Here is a 19,990-nt window from a genome sequence, read left to right on the forward strand (position 1 = left end):
TCAATGCTTTATCATTTGATTAGTGGTAATTCGTCCCGTTCCCAAAAAATACTGAACTTAAGGAGCAGCTGAAATGAGACATGTTTCCCCAAACATGACGGGGCCGGTCACTGAGCTCCATGAGGGTAATTTTCATCATCAGGGAATGTGACCGGACTGAGGGACATTTAAAGGCTTCACACAGACCGCACTTTATTTAATAAACACATTTACTGACCGCCCCTGAATATATGGGGAGCTGGACAGAGTGAGATACATTCACAGTGAGGAGGACATTTTGAGAGAGTTCAGCGCACACGATCAGTGGCGGGTGGGTTGGGAACATGGACTTTTCCCTGGCGGGTCTGGACCCCGCTGTCAACCCTCTACCACGAGCATTACCCAAATATCCGGTCTGTCAGTGCTGAGCATACACGATATGCAGCAGCGGGGGAGGCAATTCACTTCCTTATGACCATGTTAACAAAGGATTAACAACTATTTTCAGCACGCCTCCAGAGTTTACCAGGTCTCCTACGTGTTGCACAATACTCCGCGATCACGTAGGTGAAGCATTGTAGGAGTTGAATGGCCATGGAATCATCTCATTACTTGACAGCTTAAAATGTGCTATAAATGCTCCCATCTCACAGCTTGTCACTTTCCAAGCTCACAAGTTAGTACTTACTGCATTTGGAAGACAGATTGATCTTTATGCAGGTTGCAAGTGTTTGGATAACACACTCTAACCAGTGTCCCCTCATTGGAACAACCTCTCTCAACCTCTCTCACCATTAACAGATTTCTTCTGTCATCTCAAATTCACCTGCCATTTATTATGTCAGAATCGGTACAGTTTATACTTTCTCACCTTGGGCCTCAGAATCTGACCAGGATCAGCACCAACACCTGCAACTCCAGGCACAGCAGCAGCACAAACATCAACACCAAGCTTCTCCACAATCACCTGATGCCGTACAGGACAGAGGACATCAGCACCTGACAATATTACTTCCCGGGAGACCAGGAATGGTCACCATGGCTAGATTTACTTCACTTGACGCTGCACAACCTGACTGCCACATGATGTACCAGGTTGGCACCACCCCACACCAATAAAATAAAGTATCCCTACAATGCCCAAACCATTCCTTTCACACTTAGCAGTATTGCGGGTGTACCGTTATGTCACACCATTCACTGCATCTGATTAAGCCGCATCAAAATGCAGTAAAATCAGTCTAAGAATGGAATGTATTGAAAATAAATATTTACATTTTTGATAAAACATTAACAGAAACTTCTCATGAATATTGGCTAAAACACATATTTGTATGTTGTTACTTGGTATGATTGGACTAGGATGAAGCATTACAGGAAGGTATTAACGTGGGAAATGATAAACTGACCATAACAGGAAGGAATAGAGAGGATAAATCTAAGAGTAAATCAACAGATAAGGCTAGAGGTTACAAAAATAATAAATGGACAAAACTAAAGGCTTGCGCGTCTGAATGCATAGCATTCAAAACAAAAAAGATGAACTGATAGCGCAAATAGAAATAATTAAATTTGTTCTGATAGCCATTACAGAATCCTGGTTGCAGGATGATATAGATTGGGACCGGAATATTGAAGGGTACATGACATTTAGGAAGGGCAGGAAGGTGGGAAAAGGTGGCGGCGTGGCTCTGTTAATTAATCATGGTATTAGCACAATAGAGAGGGATGACCTAAGTTCAGGAATCCAGGATGTAGAAGCGGTTTTGGTACAATTGAGAAATAATAAAGGCAAGAAGTCACTTGTAGGAGTGGTGTACAGGCCCCCTAACAGTAACCACATGGTAGGATGGAGTATAAAGGAAGAAATAATGGGAGCTTGTCAGAAGGGTACAGCAATAATCATGGGGGATTTTAATATGCATATAGACTGGGAAAATCAGATGGGCAAAGGTAGCCTAGATGAGGAGCTCATGGAATGTTTTCGGGATAGTTTCTTAAACCAGCTCGTTCTGGAGCCAACCAGAGAGCAGGCTATACTAGATCTGGCATTGTGCAACGAGATAGGATGAATTAATGACCTCCTAGTGAAGGCGCCCCTAGGTCGCAGCGATCATAAATGATTGAACTTTACATTCAGTCTGAGAGTTAGAATTGGGTCCAAAACTAATATTTTAAACCTAAATAAGTACAATTGTGAGGGCATGAAATCAGAGCTAGCTAAAGTGAACTGGCAAATTAGGTTAAGGGATAGGTCAATAGAGTTGCAGTGGCAGACATTTAAGGGGTTATTTCAAAATACACAGAATATATACATTCCAACAAGAAGGAAAATTTCCTAGGGGAGGACCCACCATCCATGGTTAACTAAAAAAGTTAAAGATAGTATTGTAGGCATAAGTGTATTCCTAACCAAATCAGTGAAGTCGACTCGGGAGAAACAATCCAACAGGTTTTTAATGAAAGATTTGACGAAGTACAGAAAACAACCAAGATCAATGCAGGGGAGCCTTGGAACAGGTCTTACCTGAACGGGGACATCACGAGGACTGACTAGGCAGTCCGGAGGTTTGCGCGATGACGTCATCGCGTTTGCATCATGACGTCATCGCTTTGCTCGCGTTTCCCGCGCTTAGGGCATCACGTGACTTGCGATGTGACGTCATCGCGTTTACCCGGCACTGGAGCTGGCCGGTGCGGCCGAAGTCGCGGGAGCAGGAGGCCGAGCTGGGCCGGCGATTGCCGTGGGAGCGGGAGGCCGAGCCAGTCCGGCAATTGCCGCGGGAGCGGGAGGCTGAGCTGGGCCGGCTCGCGTTTAGGTGAACCATGTGATGCGCGACGTGACGTCATTGTGTTAGGTCGCGTTCTTAAAGGGGCAACGGCCTGAACAGGTAAACTACATATATACATAGGTAAGTTAAAGTGAATTATTATCTATCTATCTATATATATATGTATATATATATATATATATAAAAAAGAGTTTGTCTGTTTGTCTGTCTGTCTGTCTGACTGTCCGGCTATACAATCAAAAGTTATAGAGCGTACCTACATGCATGTTATATCAAAAGAAAGCTTATCATTAGGGCAGTCTCGTAGGTGTATTTACTTTTTGGTCAGACAAAAATTGTTCGGACAGTACACAAAAAACTTTCAAAAATCCTCAAAACTCCGCTCATTAGCAGTTGACCAATCCTACCACTCATTAGCATTGAGTGACGTGCTGGTTGACCAATCCTAAAGTTCAGTGAACTGATGGTTGACCAATCGGAGTGTCATGGGCGGGGCCTAATCCTCCAGTCTCCCGAAACTTTGCCGCCATTTTTTTCATCCCCACAGCGACAGCACCAGCACAACAAACCCCCACATTGCGGCTCCGGGAGCGGCAGGTGAGTTTACACACAGCGGGTGGGGGAGTGGCAGCGGCTGGCCGTCGACCATGCCATCTGCGGGGTAGCTCAGCTGGGGTCCGTCTCGGCCAGAGAACCCGGTCGTGCCTGAAGCGCTAGGCCCCACACGGCCGGTATCACAACGGCACCGGGCCTCAGGCGCTAGGCAGGGAGAGGGGAGGGATGGAGGGCAGGGAGGGAGAGGAGAGGGGGAGAGGAGGAGACAGAGAGAGGGGACAGACAGGGGCAGGGAGACCACGTGGCCCAAAATTGCCCTGGCAACGCCAGGCACCCCCAGCTAGTGTATAATAAGTAAGGGACACTCAGTGGTACCACTACATGCACTTCCCCAGAATTCGCTTTAATGAACGACAAAAGGTCAGGTAGTCTGACGAGCCTGTCCGAACGCCTCCTGTGGTGTCGAGACAGAGACTGTTGGGTGGTTGGTCATCAGGCGGACGATCGTAACAGATGTGCTGTAAGGAAGATGGGTGGTCGGTGATCACGGCAGTCGTGCTGTCTGCACTTGGCGGGCGAGGTCAAAAGGTGCTGGACATGAGAGGATCCTTGCGTGCATCGTGGTGAATAAAATGCATCCAGCCATGCGAAGGACTGTGGCGTCATGGCAAATAAATGTATTTCGCCATGCAAAGGACCGTGGAGATGCGGCCCGTGGGTCGAAGCGGGCACCGGGGCGAAAGAGCAGGCTGCATCATAGTGACGGGCAGGTTGGGCAGACGCGGACCATGGTTCTGATGATGTTGGAAAAGGTCCCCAGGCTGACAAAATCTGCAGGAACGCCGAACGGGTGATCCAGGAGGACTTGGCGGGCGAGTTTCGTGAACTCGCCAACAGGTGAGCGAACTCTTCGGCAGTCTGGAACGCATGGAACTGTGTGTGCCGTAGTGCTAAGATGGTAACACAAAAGAGCGTGAACCATTGCTGCGTTGATCAGTGATCGGTGATGACAGCAACTTTCGCGTAACCGAGCGCGGCCGCCGGATGCCCGTTGGACCTGTCGTCGGTGTTTGCAGCGACAGTAGATGTTTGCGTTTGTTGAGGGGAACACTGTAGAGAGGGTGGCAACGCTTCGAGTTGTTGTTGATTTAGGGGGAAACCTGCCGGGAGGCCGGCAACGCTTCGCTTTTGCACCAAAAAGCTTGGTAGAAAACACAACCAGCAGGCTGACGGGCTGGTGCGTCGTCGGTGGGGAATGAGTCTTCTTGTTTCACGAGGGATGGATCCTCGTGGTTTGCGAGGGATGGGTCCTCATGGTTCATAAGGGATGGGTCCTCGTGGTTCACGAGGGATGGTTCCTCGTGGTTGGCGAGGAATGGGTCCTCGTGGTTCACGAGTAGTGCGTCCTTGTGGTTCATGAGGGATGGGTCCTCGTGGTTCGCGAGGGATGGGTCCACGTGGGTCTTGAGGAGCGAGTTCTCGTGGCATCTCCGCGAGGGCACGCTCCAATCTTGTGGGCCCGCAAACCTGCGGAACCCGCGCTTGGAGGGATTCATACTTGCTGTAGCGTTGCGAGATGTCGTGGAGGCGGACGATTCGTAAGGCGGTAGAGCTGATGAATAAGGAGACCTCGTTGGTCTGCACTGCATTGAGGTTCTTGGCGAACGGGGCTTCTACCTGAATAAATCACGAGGGCAGTTGCTGCTCCCTGAATTGTGGTAGCGACAGCGAAACGGCTGATGCTTCCATGGCGTGCTTCTTTTGTGAAAATCGTTCACAAAAATCGGGGTCTGGTTGAGTTTCGTTCGTGAAAAAAGGGATCACCTCCAGGTTGCGCTTCCTTTGTGAATACATTCGCCAATGTAGGAATAGGTGTTCATCGGTTGTTGCTTGTCGGATGTTGTTCGTCGGGCTCTTCTTTTGTGAAAGCGTTCACACGAATTCGGCTGTGCACGTCGGTCATCTTCTGTGAAGGCGAGGTTCAGGCTGTGCGCTTCTGCCATGAAACACGTTCATGGAGGCGGAGTCACCAATGTAGCTGTTGGACGAATTCAGCTGTGCACGTCAGTCATCTTCTGTGAAGGCGAGGTTCAGGCTGTGCGCTTCTTCCGTGAAAAGCCTTCGTGGAGGCGGGGTCACCAATGTAGGAATAAGTGTATTCTTAACGAAATCACTGAGGTCGACTCAGGAGAAAGAATCCAATAGGTCTTTAATGAAAGATTTGATGAAATACAGAAAACAACCAAGATCAATGCAGGAAAGCCTTGGAACAGGTCTTACCCGAACGGGGATGCCAAGAGGACTGACTCGGCAGTCTGGAGGTTTGCTCGATGACGTCATCGCGTTTGCATCGTGAGGTCATCGCGTTGCTCGCGTTTCCCGCTTTTGGGGCGTCATGTGAATTGCGATGTGACGTCATCGCGTTTAACCGGCACCCGGTATTGGAGCTGGCCATTGCGGCCGAAGTCATGGGAGCGGGAGGCCGAGCTGGGCTGGTAATTGCCGCGGGAGCAGGAGGCCGAACTGGGCCGGTGATTGCCGCGGGAGGCCGAGCTGGGCCGGCTCGCATTTAGGTGAGTCAAGTGATGCGCGACGTGACGTCATTGCATTAGGTCACGTTCTTAAAGGGGCAACGGCCCGAACAGGTAAACTATATATATATACATAGGTAAGTTAAAGGGAATTATGTATAATAAGTAAGGGACACTCGGTGGTACAGCTACAGTATTAAACTTTAAGAAAAAGCATATAATTGCGCAAAGATCTGTGGTAAGCCAATAGATTGGACAGAATATCAAGAAACAGAAAAGAATGACTAAATGATTAATAAGGAGAGAAAAAGTAGAGTCTGACAGAAAGCTAGCTAGTAATATAAAAACAGATAGTAAGAGATTCTATAGATATTTTAAAAAGAAAAGATTTAACAAAGTGAGCGTTGGTCCTATAAAAAGTGAGTCTGCGGAATTAATAATGGAAAATAAGGAGACGGCAGTTGAATTGAACAGGAATTTTGCATCGGTCTTCACGATAGAGGATACAAGTAACATCCCAGAAATAGCTATAAATCTGGAAATAGAAGGGAGGGAGGAACTCAAGAAAATTATAATAGCCAGGGAACTGGTACTGAGCAAATTGTTGGAGCTGCGGGCTGACAAGTCCCCGGGTGCTGATGGACTTCATCCTAGGGTCTTCAAATAAGTGGCTAGCAAGATAGTTGATGCGTCAGTTTTAATTTTACAAAATTCCCCAGATTCGGGGAAGATTCCATTAGTTTGGAAAATAGTGAATGTAACTTCTTTATTCAAAAAGGGAGGGAGAGAGAAAGCAGGAAACTACAGGCCAGATACCTTAACATCTGTCCGAGGGAAGATGTTACAAGCTATTACTAAAGAGCAGGGCACTTAGAAAAGTTCAAAGTAATCAGGCAGAGTCAACATGGCTTGTGAAAGGGACATCGGCCTAGAAATTGAGTGGGCTTTGCGCCCATTTTGCGGCGCTAGAGGTCATTGCGCTGGACTTACAGCCGGTTCAGAAATTCCCTGGGGCCCTACCATCGGCGGTAGACCGGTTGCGCTGCGCCGGCACCGATGACGTCATCGGTGTGCGCAGCATCCCGGTTGCCGTGGTGACGGGCCCCAGCGCCGAAATTGAGTTGCGGCCGCCTCGCCGGTGGCAGCCACAACTAAGACTCTGGCAACCGAGTCTTACAGGAGTTTGCGCCGCCGCATTAAGGTCGCGCGGCGGCCGGCCGCTTTCCCGCCGGCCGCCTGCCCGCACCTTCCTCCCCGGACTCCTCCACCGCCCCCCCGCCGAACAGATGCTTCTGGGCTGCGAGCCCGGCACTTCCCCGAGGTGCCGGGCTCATTTTTGTGAAGATTTCACCGGCCAGCGGGCGGGTGCAGGCAGCTCCTCCTTAACTGAAGGAGGAGGCCTGCACTTCCCGAGCCTGCCGCACCGCATTGGGCGCCGCAGCGCCGGAATAGCGCCGCAATGCGGCAGGTAGCGCCCATTTTCAGGCGCAAACACCTTTCAGTAGCGCCGGCAGCCATTTGGGCGCGGCGCAACTGAATTTTTGGTGCGCGCAGGGGGACTTAGCGCCGGCGCTAACTTTCCGGCGCTAAAGCACTGGCGCGGCGCCAACTGAATTTCTAGGCCATCATGTTTAACCAATTTATTGGTGTTTTTTGAGGAAGTAACGTGCTGTGGAGAAAGGGGAACCGGTGGATGCACTGTACTTAGAATTCCAGAACGCATTTGATAAGCTGCCACATCACAGGTTATTGTGGAAATGAAAGCTATGTAGGGGGTAACATATTGGCGTGGATAGAAGATTGGCTAGCTAACATGAAACAGAGAGTAGGCCTGAATTGGTCGTTATCGGTTTGGCCAGATGTAACGGGTGGTGCGCCACAGGCATCAGTGCTGGGGCCTCAACATTTTACAATTTACATAAATGACTTTGATGAAGGACTGAAGGTATGGTTGCTAAATTTGCTGAGGACACAAAGATAGGTAGGAGAGTAAATTGTGAGGAGGACATAAGGAGGCTAAAAAGGGATATAGATAGGTTACGTGAGTGGGCAAACATCTGGCAAATGGAGTATAATGTGGGAAAATGTGAAGTTGTCCAATTTGGCAGGAAGAATAAAAAAGAAGCATATTACCTGATGTGCCTCAATAATTCCGAGACTCGAAGGGAGCAGAACAAAACAAGGCTTTTATTAACTTAGAACGAAACACGTAAGCGAGAGAGATGTCGTCCTTTTGGAGATTGGGGCTACACTGAAGCTGGCTTACAAACGGGGCCAGGTATGGGCGGAGCCCTACACACAGCACATTCCAGCACATTCCAGTATACAATACAGCACATTCCACTACACAATACAATGAGGTCTGGGGGAAGGGAAATGACACTGAAACCGATCTCAGTCACAGGCAGTGATGAATGGAAATATTTCATCACGTTCATTCCTTCTATAGATTTAGGGCTAGATTTTCAGTATAGGCAGTTTTGGGGCGCTAACCTTAGCGCCCGCCCGAAGTTAGCGCCCGCCCCAAAGTAGCGCCCCGTTGCCGGGAATTCAGTGGCTTCGCCCTAAGAGGTTGGTGGAGCGCTAAAAGAGGCGTTCCACTACTCTCTTTAGGCGCTGAGCCGGCGGTCCAGAGGGATAGCGCCCAGGCGGGGCGCAGCACGGGTGCGGTCATTTTTGCACTGACAGCAGACCCCGTGGTGCCGAACAGCTCTTAAAGGGGGAAGGGACGAATTGGTCTGCTGCCACGCCCTGCACACTGCAGCTTTGCAAAGAGGCCTCAACACTACTGCTCAGCCCCAGGGAGTCATGGCAACGCCAGAGAAGGCCCGTCAGCGTGCCCTGCGCTTCTCAGAGGGCGATCTGGACATAATGGTCACAGCTCTGGAGGTGAGGCGCAAGATCTTGTTTCCAGAGAGTGGGAGGAATCCAACCCACCACGACTACACCAAAGCCTGGAAGCAGATCGCCCAGAGGGTGACGTTCACCGGCGAGGCCCCCAGGACCCACAAACAATGCCGTAAGAAATACAACGATCTGACCAGGATTGTGAGGGTGAGTAGCCTTTCCAGTCTCCTCCTCATTCTTGCATGTACACCTGACATGATGGGCAAAGGGACCTGAAAGTCCTTTTGGCCAGCCCTCAGCCAGCAGCATTGGGACAGTCATGAGCATCAAATGGCCATTCGGCACTCTACACTTTGGCCAAGCTATTCCACCATGGGAGGCAGTGGACAGTACATCAGGGCTTCACTCTGTCCGAGCTATTCCACCATGGGAACAGTGCACACTACATCAGGGCTTCACTCTGTCCAAGCTATTCCACCATGGGAGGCAGTGCACACTACATCAGGGCTTCACTCTGTCCAAGCTATTCCACCATGGGAGGCAGTGCACACTACATCAGGGCTTCACTGCGCACTTACAGCCCGTCCTTTCTCTTGCAGGCTAAAGTAGCGTTTAATCGCCAGGCCCGTGCCAGGGGTGGCCGCGCCAAGCTGCAGAAGCTCACTCGGCTGGAGGAGCGCGTGTGTGTGCTCATGGGAGCACGTGTGATTGTCCCCACAGCGTGCGGTGTATCCGACCCTCCACTGCCCGGCAATGGTAAGGACCTCGCCTTTTGGCCCTCTCGCGTCGCACTGGCCCATCCGAGCTACCTCCTTTGCCACTGTCCCACCAATGCGCTGAATCCCACCAGTCCTAACTCCCTCGCTGACGCCGTCTCCTCACTCTGAAGCTACTCTTGTGCATTCCTGCTTTCAGCTGGTGACGACCAGGACCCTGAGGCTGCCAGTGACAGCACCTCCAACCAGGAGGAGGAGGAGGAGCAAGCCGGACCTTCGGGGGAACAGTCACGTCCCGCAGGAGAGGAGGAAATGCTCGACACCTCCTCACTGGACGAGTGCCTGGAGGAACTGTCGCAGGGCAATGCAGCTTCTGGGACCAGTGGCGTCCAGCCACCCAGCAGCCGTGCGCGTGGCCCGCGGCCCTCCCCCCAAAGGGGGGAAGGATCAGAGGGGAGTGCTGCTGCTCGGCACACTCGCCGTCACCAACGCGGCAAGGGTCCCCTAGTTCGGCCCCCTCCTCCCCAGCGGGAGAGTCGCGACTCCAGTCCGGACACCTTCACTTCGGAGGAGGTGCGGAAGCTCGATCAGATGGCCGACGACTCGGACCGGCGCCACACAGAGCTCATGAGCGTGGTGGGGCGCATGCCTGAGGCCATCGAGTCGCTGGCGACCAGTGTGCGCGAGTTCGAGGCAGCAACTGCCGCGACTGGCCGCATGCTAACTGATGCCGTCAAGACCCTGGCGGATGTGATGCGCGCGCACACCAGGACCACAGGGCCACTCACTGCTGCCACATGCGCTGTCTCAGGCAGGCATCGCCAGGTCAGGCGCCGCGCTGGACCATCCCAGCAAGCCGGCCGTCGGCTGATTGCTGCGGATCCTGCAGTGCGGGCCCGGCCGAGTGCCACCGCGCCACAGCACCAGCCAGCGCATCCCAGACGCCAGCTGGCCCACATTGCGCCATCCGTCGCCGCCATTCCCCCTCTGGGGCGTCAAGGGCAAGCGGCTGCAGCTGAAGGTGGCCAGGCTCAGGTGCGCCACTCAGGAGACGGCCCCTCGAGGCCCAAACGCCGTGTAGGCCGCCCCCCAGCGGCATCTGGCGGAAGGGCATCTGAGCCTCAGGCGCCTTCCCCCAGCCTCGCAGCAGCCACTGGGCAGAGCTTGCGAAGGAGCAGCAGGCAGGGCAGGGGAGGCAAAATGCTGGCCAAGGTCTCGCCCTCGCGGGCCACTCAGTAGAGGGTGTGGCCAGCTTTCCTTTAATATGGCGGTGGCCATCTTTATTTTGCCCATGGTTGTGCTTTTGGAGGGCTTTTTTTTTGCGTTAGGCCGACGTTGAGGCCCGGTTTCAATAAAGGTGGAGTGGCTCCTCCCCAGTTTGTGGGAGTGAGTCGCTTTTTGTGGGGCCCGTTTATTGTTTTTGGGGATTCATGTGGGAAGGGCTTTTCATTTTTGTGTAATAAAAAATTATCTTTATTCATGCAGTCTCCATGGTTGTTCTTCTTAGTGTTTGTTGGCTTCGCCGGCTGAGGGCTTGCGGAGCGGCTGCATTCATCTTCCCTCATGGCCCCTGGCCATTCCCTGACAGGGGGCTTAGAAGTACCGTGTAATAAGGTGGCGTCGTGCGGCCCTTGGCCCTGGTCGCTCCCTCCTGGGAACGTACTCCTGCTCCTCCTCCTCCTCCTCCTCCTCCTCCTCATGCTCCTCCTGCTCCTCCTCCTGAGGTGCTGGTCCAACGTCAGGTGGCAGTGCCTGAGTACTGCGGATAGCCAGGTTGTGTAGCATGCAGCAAACCACCACAAATTGGGAGACCCGGTCCGGCGAATACTGGAGAGCTCCTCCGGAGCGATCAAGGCAGCGGAACCGCTGCTTGAGGACCCCAATAGTTAGCTCGATGATGTTGCGGGTGGTTTGATGGCTCTCGTTGTAGGCCTCTTCAGCAGCGGTCCTGGGCGCGCGGAGCGGGGTCATGAGCCAGGTGCACAAAGGATAGCCTTTGTCCCCGAGTAGCCATCCTCTTGGGGGAGGCTGTGCCTGGAACATGTCATGCACAGTACTCTGCCGCAGGATAAAGGCATCGTGGCTGCTGCCTGGGAAGCTGGCATTGACAGCCATGATGCGCTGCTTGTGGTCACAGACCAGCTGCACATTCAGAGAATGGTAGCCCTTCCTGTTGCGATACTGCTCGCCATGCTCCAGAGGGGCCCGCAAAGCCACATGCGTACAGTCAATGGCGCCCTGCACCAAGGGGAATTCCCCGAGTCTGGAAAATCCCAATGCGCGCTGATGCTGGCTCTCCAGGGCCATGGGGAAGGAGATGAATTGGCTTCTCCTTCTGAACAGTGCTTCTGTCACCTGGCGGATGCAGCGATGCGTGCCGTACTGGGAGATGTTTGCTATGTCCCCAGCAGCGTATTGGAAGGAGCCGGTGGCATAGAAGTTCAATGCCACCGTCACCTTCACTTCCACCGACAGAGACGTCCTGCACCTGAGCTTTGGCCGCAGATCTCGGCGAAGCAGGTGGCAGATCTCTGCAATCACCCCCTTTCGGAATCGGAGCCTTTTAACACATCGCGCGGCACTCATGTTTAGGTAGGAGCGCTGCTGGCGGTATAGCCTGACTGGGTAAGGCCTACGTGGCCGACGCCTGTAGCCCCCTCTGCCTCTAGCCAGGGCTGCCCCTCTCACAATGCGTCTGCGAGCCCTACGGACATGGAGCTGCAGCTCCGCGTTGGCACCCCATGCAACCCCCATCAAATCCTGGCAAACACTCTAATTTCCAAATGGCCACTTGCAGCGCTGTTGCCTGAGTCCAAAAATACCTGGCTCTTGCTGCTTGAAACCAGTTAGCTATCCTCCTTGTTGTGTCTCCAGAAATGCGTTGCACAAGACTGTTTTCTGAAAAAAGGATGGCCTTTATACTGGAGAGGACGTTCCCTTTAATTAGCGCCCCCCGGGGCCCGCGCTGGTTGTGTTGCGTTCCTTTTTCCAAACGCTCCGGCCGCCCGCCGCACAATGGGGCGGTCCGACTGAAGTTTGCAATCGGGGCGGCCAAAGGGCGTTGCACGAGGATGTGACGTCATTTTCTGCGTGCGCATCCGGGCGGGCGCTAAACTTTGCGCCGGCGCTAACGGGCAACTTAATTTGGGGCGGGGCGCAAACTGCGCTGCGCCCGGGCGCTACACGCATAGCGCCCGGAAATCACTTCTCTTAAGGCGCTAACTGCTGGCGCAAGCTACTGAAAATCTAGCCCTAAATCTGTTCGGGGGTTTGATAGTCGTCTGCGACCGATGTGGCTGTTGCGGTGCCGCGGGTGTCGGCTGGGTGTCCCCGGTAGCCTCCTGGGTCTCTGCCGGGGGTGCCACCAGGGTTGTTGAAGGGGTAGTTGGTGGGGGTGCCATTGGTCGGTGTTCTTCCGGGGGTGATGAAAGAGTAGTGGGTGGGTAAGAGTTGCTGTGATCGTCGTTGCCGCTATTGCCGTGGTTTTTGTCGATGCCGGCTGGGGCAACGTCTTTTATGGACACGGTGTCCTCCCTTCCGTCGGCGTGCCGGATATATGCGTATTGGGGGTTGGCGTGGAGTAGGTGTACTGGCTCCATGAGAGGGTCCATCTTGTGGCCCCTCACATGCCTTCGCACGAGTATCAGACCTGGGGTGGTGAGCCATGACGGCATGGATACGCCTGAGGTGGATTTCCGGGGAAAGACAAACATTCGTTCATGAGGCGTGGTATTAGTGGCCGTACACAATAGCGACCATATCGAATGGAGCACATCCGAGAGGACTTCCTGCCAGCAGGAGATAGGGAGGCCCTTTGGTCCTTAGAGCTAGAGTGACTGCTTTCCATACTGTCCCGTTCTCTCGCTCCACTTGGCCGTTACCCCGGCGGTTGTTGCTGGTGGTACAGATCGTGGCGATCCCCCTGGACAGCATGTACTGGCGTAGCTCTTCACTCATGAAGGACGCTCCCCTATCCGTATGGATGTAGCTCGGCATACCGAACAGGCAGAACAGGCTGTTGAGGCATTTAATGACCGTGGCGCTGGTCATGTCTGGGCAGGGGAAGGCGAATGGGAACCGGGAGTATTCGTCCACAATGTTCAGGAAGAAAAATTGCGGTCGACGGACGGGAGTGGGCCCTTGAAATCTAAGCTGAGCCGCTCAAAGGGCCGTGTAGCTTTGATTAAGTGGGCTCTAACTCGGCGGTAGAACCGAGGCTTTCACTCAGCGCAAGTGCGGCAGTTCCTGGTCACGGACCGAACTTCCTCAATCGAGTAGGGTAAGTTACGGGACTTTATGAAGTGGAACAGCCGCGTGACCCCTGGGTGGCAGAGGTCGTTGTGGAGGGTCTGTAGCCGATCCCCGGTGGCGCTGGCACACATCCCTCGTGAGAGGGCGTCAGGGGATTCGTTAAGGGCCCCTGGCCGGTAAATGATGTCGTACTCGAAGGTGGAGAGCTCGATCCGCCACCTAAGAATCTTATCATTTTTAATCTTCCCCCTCTGTTTATTATTGAACATAAACGCTACCGACCGCTGGTCGGTAAGTAGGGTGAAGCGTTTGCCAGCTAGGTAGTGGCGCCAGTGGCGCACTGCCTCCACGATGGCTTGGGCCTCCTTTTCCACGGAGGAGTGTCTGATCTCGGGCCCTTGGAGGGTCCTCAAGAAGAAAGCTACGGGCCGCCCCACCTGGTTGAGGGTGGCCGCCAAGGCGAAGTCAGACGCATCACTTTCCAGTTGAAATGGAGTGTTCTCGTCCACTGCCTGTAGCGTGGCCCGCTCAATATCCTGCTTAATGCTTTTGAAGGCAGCGTGGGCCTCAGCAGAGAGCGGGAAAGAGGATGCTTTCAAGAGGGGGCGGGCTTTGTCGGAGTAGTTGGGGACCCATTGGGAATAATAAGAAAATAACCCCAGGCATCTTTTCAGGGCTTTGGGAGTGTTGGGCAGGGGCAGCTCCCGTAGGGGGCGCAATCGGTCGGGGTCTGGTCCGATTTCCCCATTCTCCACCACGCTGCCTAGTATGCAGAGGCGTGTGGTGTTGTAAATGCACTTGTCCTCGTTGCAGGTGAGGTTGAGTTTTTGTGCGGTTTTCAGGAACCTCTCGAGGTTCGAGTCGTGATCCTGCTGGTTGTGACCGCAGATTGTGATGTTGTCGAGGTAGGGGAAGGTTGCCTGCAAGTGGCGGTCATCGACCATGCGGTCCATCTCCCTCTGGAAGACCGAGACCCCATTCGTCACCCCAAAGGGGACTCTGAGGAATTGGTAGAGGCGTCCGTTCGACTCAAAGGCGGTGTACAGGCGGTCCTCTGGTCTGATAGGGAGCTGGTGGTATGGCGACTTGAGGTCGATGGTGGAGAACACCCGGTGTTGGGCGATTTGGTTCACCGTTTCTGATATGCGGGGTAGCGGGCAGGCGTCTAGTAGGGTGTACCTGTTGATTGTTTGACTATAGTCGATCACCATCCGTTTCTTCTCGCTACCCCTTACCACTACCACTTGGGCGCGCCACGGGCTGTTGCTGCATTCAATAATGCGCTCTTTCAGGAGCCTGTCTACCTCGGTCGCGATAAACTGCCTGTCCTCCCAGCTGCACCTCCTGCTTTTGGTCGCTATTGGCCGGCAGTTAGGGGTAAGGTTCGTGAATAGCGAAGGCGGCTTTACCTTTAGGGTAGCCAGGCCGCACACTGTGAGGGGCGGCTGGGACCCACCGTACTTGAGCATGATGCTTTGGTGGTTGCACTGGAAATCCAGGCCCAAGATCACGCTCGCACATAGATTCTTCATGATTAATACTTTAAAATTATCATATACAGTTCCGTTAGCGCACAATTGTACCGTGCAGTAACCCAGAATGGTCGATGTCTGGGTTTTGTCAGCCATAGAGATGGTACCCTGAGTAGGGACCACCTTTAGGGAGAGTTGTTGTGCCAGTTCTGGGTGGATAAAGCTCTCCGTGCTTCCACTGTCAATTAAGCATTTAACCCGGCACCCGTTTACCTCGATGTCCACCATTGATCTGGACAGCGGGTGCGGCCTGGTCTGGTCCACTGTGACCGATGCCACTGTAGGGCCCTGATCGATACAAGATGGCGTCCACGCTGTCTGCTCACAAGATGGCGGACCCCACGAGGTCGGGCAAGATGGCGTCCAAGATGGCCGCTCCCACGGCACACACGCGGCGGTGGCGGGTTTTCCGTCGGGGTTCCCTCTGCACACCTTCCCGAAATGCCCCTTCTTACTGCACTTAAAGCAGGTGGTGCCTTTCACCGGGCACAGGTTTCTGGTGTGCTTTGGCTGCCCGCAGAAGTAGCAGTTGGGTCCCTGATGCGTCGCGGCTGTCGTAGGGCTTCTGGGGGGAGAGCGGGGCCCAGCCGGTGTCGGGCTGTCGGGCGGGGAAGATGCCTTCCAAGATGGCGGCGCCTTCGGTGCACACGTGGCGGCGTGGATGGCGCGGGCTGAAGAGTAGGCGTCCGAGTTTCTCTGGGCCACATCCAGGGATCGCGCGGTGTCCGCAGCCTGTTTCAGGCCCAACCCCGTTTTTTCCAGCAGTCTTTGCCGGATGTAAGGGGAGCTGAGGCCTGTGATGAAGGCATCGCGAACAAGCTCGTCAGTGTACACCGCGGCTTTTACATCTCGGCACTTGCAGTCTTTGCCAAGCATTTTCAGGGTGCTTAGGAACTCCTCCACCGATTCCCCAGGTCGCTGTGCGCGGGTGGCGAGCAGGTGCCTAGCATACACCTCATTCATAGGCTGCTGGTAATGCACCTTTAAGGTGTCGCAGGCGGCCAGGTACGCCTCGGCGTCTTGGATGAGGGGGTAAACCCGGTGGCTTACCCAATTCCGCAGAATTCCGAGTCTCATCCTTGCAGCGTCCGTAGCGTCTTTGACGGCTGCGGAATTTTCCAAGAAGAATTCCATACACTCAAACCAGTGTCCGAAGCGTGCTGATGCGTCCGGAGCATGTTGATCCAAATCCAAACGTTCGAGTTTCAGGAGTTGATCCATAGTGTTGAAAAAATAAGTTAATAAAATTGATGTGCCTCAATAATTCCGAGACTCGAATGTAGCAGAACAAAACAAGGCTTTTATTAACTTAGAACGAAACACGTAAGCGAGAGAGATGTCGTCCTTCTGGAGATTGGGGCTACACTGAAGCTAGCTTACAAACGGGGCCAGGTATGGGCGGAGCCCTACACACAGCACATTCCAGCACATTCCAGTATACAATACAGCACATTCCAGTACACAATACAATGAAGTCTGGGGGAAGGGAAATGACACTGAAACCGACCTCAGTCACAGGCAGTGATGAATGGAAATATTTCATCTCATTACCTAAATGGTGAGAGATTGCAGAGCTCTGAGATGCAGTAGGATCTGGGTGCCCTAGTACATGAATCACAAAAAGGTTACTTTGCAGGTACAGGAATTCATTAGGAAAGCTAATAGAATGTTATTGTTTAATGCGAGGGGAATTGAATACAAAAGTAGGGATGTTATGCTTCAATTATATAGGGCATTGGTGAGACCACATCTGGAGTACTGTGTACAGCATTGGTCTCCGTATTTAAGGAAGGATGTAAATGCGCTGAAAGAAGTACAGAGAAGGTTTACTGGACTAATACCTGGAATGGGCGGGTTATCTTATGAGGTAAGCCTGGACAGGCTAGGCTTGTACATGCTGGAGTTTAGAAGAGTAAGAGGTGACTTGATTGAAACATAGAAGATACTGAGGGGTCGGGACAGGGTGGATGTGGAGAGGATGTTTCCTCTTGTGGCAGAATCTCCAACTAGTGGTCACTGTATATAAAATAAGCGATCGGCCATTTAAGACAGAGATGAGGATTTTTTTTCTCACAGAGGGTCGTGACTCTTTGGAACTCTCTTCCTCAGAGGGTGGTGGAAGCAGAGTCTTTGAATATTTTTAAGGCAGAGGTAGATAAATTTTCGGTAAACAAGGGGGTGAAAAGTCATCGGGTGTAGGCGGGAATTTTGAGTAATCAGATCAGCCATGATCTTATTGAATGGCGTAGCAGGCTCGAAGGGCAGAGTACCATAATCCTGCACCTAATTTGTATGTTCGAATGGGTGAGTGTGGGCTAGTGAGATGGGGAAGTGATAATGTAGATAGAACGGGATGGGTGGAGGTGCAAGTAAAGCGGTGTGAGTAAGCATGTGCAGGATTAGGGTAGAGAAGGCAGAATGATGGGAATGTGATGAGTGGAACAGCAGGATGAGGTTGAGTGTGACGTTGCAGTAACTCTTCGTGATCTACTGGCATTAGTGAAAGGTTTGCCCCACTAAAGCCTGGTCCTCCTGACAACATCCCTGTTTGTGTGCTCCTGTACAATGTGCAACCAGGCTGCGTTAGTCTAAGGGGGAAGGCTCTTCCGCTCAATAGAAGGGAACAGAATCTCTCTGCGGGTTGTGATTCCCTCCATATGCATATGGAGCGAGTCATGGGAGAGCCTGGGTGCATCCGCGCACCTATGTGCAATGTTTCTCAGTGCTTGCAGCGCTTCAATGCTGTAAAATACTGACAGCACAACTGTCAAACTAAATTTGCGCATGATCCCTTTAAGGAAATCGGTTGCTGACTCGCATCGGTGACGTCACCAGTCCCGCTTCTTCTATTTGGTCGGGAAACGTGCTGGGCGGGGCTAAGCAATCCAATCAGGAGAAAGTTGTTTAAAAGATAGGGCAGAGACCCGCCAGCGACCCTGCTGCACCCGACCTGCCGAGGTAGGGAAATCGCGGGGGGAAAGCGGGTTATCAATTTCCTTAAGTACTTTCAGTGATTACTGTAATATCTGCAAGAGAAAAATATTTCCAATGCGGGGTTTCATTCAGTTTGTTTCTCACTCTCTGTCTGTTTCTGTTTAGACTAAGGGGCAATAACCTGGGAGATTCAGGAGTGAAACTACTGTCTGCGGCTCTGAGGAACCCGGACTGTAAAATACAGGAACTGCGGTAAGTACCAGACTGTGTGAGATTGTGTTTATAATAACTGGATGTCTGACACTGAACATTATTATGAGTATCAATAATACTGTTATTAATATACACTGGGGATTTACTCTGATTCCTGTTATTTCTCTCTCTGCTCACCAGGTTGGATGGCGGCGGTCTCACAGTTTCTTGTACCGAGGATCTCGCCTCCGCTCTCAGTTCAAACCAGTCAGTGACGGATCTGGACCTGGGATCAAACTCCTTCACAGATCGATCTGTTCCCGTTCTTTGCCGCCTCATACTGACCTGCAGGAGTCTACAGCTGATCGAGTGAGTGTTTGTTTTAATGTTTAATGTAATAAATAAAATATAAATGGGGTTCAGTCACTTTTATGGGTAATATTTGTCTTTTATTATTATTGAAATATTAACCCACGTCTCTCTGTTATTTACACTGTTGTTCAATCTGTTTATTTTCTGTTTAATATTTAATCTGTTTCAGGCTGGGCTGGAATCACTTCAGTTTAACCGGAAAGAGACACCTGGAGTCGCTGCAGGGAACAAGATGCGGACTGAGTGTGGTTGTGTGAACATTTCAATTGAAGACCATCGCTGCTCTCATTTACAATTTTTGGCCGATTTCCTGCCCCTCCCCTTTAATCGGGTGCGCTCAGGGTTTAAATCCATCGGCCCCTTTTAGGGTTTCCAGTTCGAGCTGAGCGAGTGTCATCTCGCATTTTGACATCAGAGGGTCAGCCACCGGGTCCCGATACTCAGCCGCCCGGCCACACAGCGCTGCCTCAGGATATCCAGGGCTGAATGTTCCCCAATGGGCCACTGTGGAAATGCACAGACAGGAAGGGCCCAGGGTGGGGCTACATCTGGGCTGCAGTGAAACACTGACAATTGCATTCAATATTCCTGCGTGTCTGTCCCAGAGTCAGTTTCCGTAAAAAAGTGTCCCTGTGTACAGTGTGTTTCTCTCCCAGTGAGGAGTCGGACTCTGTAACAAGTGTCCCTGTGTACAGTGTATGTCTCTCCCAGTGAGGAGTCTGACTCTGTAACAAGAGTCCCTGTGTACTGTGTGTGTGTCTCTCCCAGTGAGGAGACGGACTCTGTAACAAGTGTCCCCAGGTACAGTGTATGTCTCTCCCAGTGAGGAGTCTGACTCTGTAACAAGTGTCCCTGTGTACTGTGTGTGTGTCTCTCCCAGTGAGGAGTCGGACTCTGTAACAAGTGTCCCTGTGTACTGTGTGTGTGTCTCTCCCAGTGAGGAGACGGACTCTGTAACAAGTGTCCCTAGGTACAGTGTGTGTCTCTCCCAGTGAGGAGTCTGACTCTGTAACAAGTGTCCCTGTGTACTGTGTGTGTGTCTCTCCCAGTGAGGAGTCGGACTCTGTAACAAGTGTCCCCGTGTACAGTGTGTGTCTCTCCCAGTGAGGAGTCAGACTCTGTAACAAGTGTCCCTGTGTACAGTGTGTGTCTCTCCCAGTGAGGAGTCAGACTCTGTAACAAGTATCCCTGTGTACAGTGTGGGTCTCTCCCAGTGAGGAGTCAGTCTCTGTAACAAGTGTCCCTGTGTACAGAGTGTGTCTCTCCCAGTGAGGAGTCGGACGCTGTAA

The 19,990-nt window shown here is 52.4% G+C and overlaps 1 protein-coding gene across 1 annotated transcript in view; it reads left to right on the forward strand.

The window, feature by feature from the left end:
* LOC147093046 (NACHT, LRR and PYD domains-containing protein 3-like) overlaps positions 1-18,958 on the forward strand; it is a 68,974-nt gene extending 50,016 nt beyond the window's left edge. The window contains exons 7-9 of the mRNA XM_085976371.1: positions 18,303-18,389; positions 18,531-18,698; positions 18,871-18,958. Coding sequence (XP_085832497.1) covers positions 18,303-18,389; positions 18,531-18,698; positions 18,871-18,958 — 343 coding nt within the window. The remainder of the gene's footprint in view (positions 1-18,302; positions 18,390-18,530; positions 18,699-18,870) is intronic.
* Positions 18,959-19,990: the final 1,032 nt, after the last annotated feature.

Source organism: Somniosus microcephalus, unplaced genomic scaffold (genome assembly GCF_052327205.1).
Source record: "Somniosus microcephalus isolate GS21.2 unplaced genomic scaffold, FLI_Smic_1.0 unresolved_chr2, whole genome shotgun sequence".
Taxonomy (NCBI): Eukaryota; Metazoa; Chordata; class Chondrichthyes; order Squaliformes; family Somniosidae; genus Somniosus; species Somniosus microcephalus.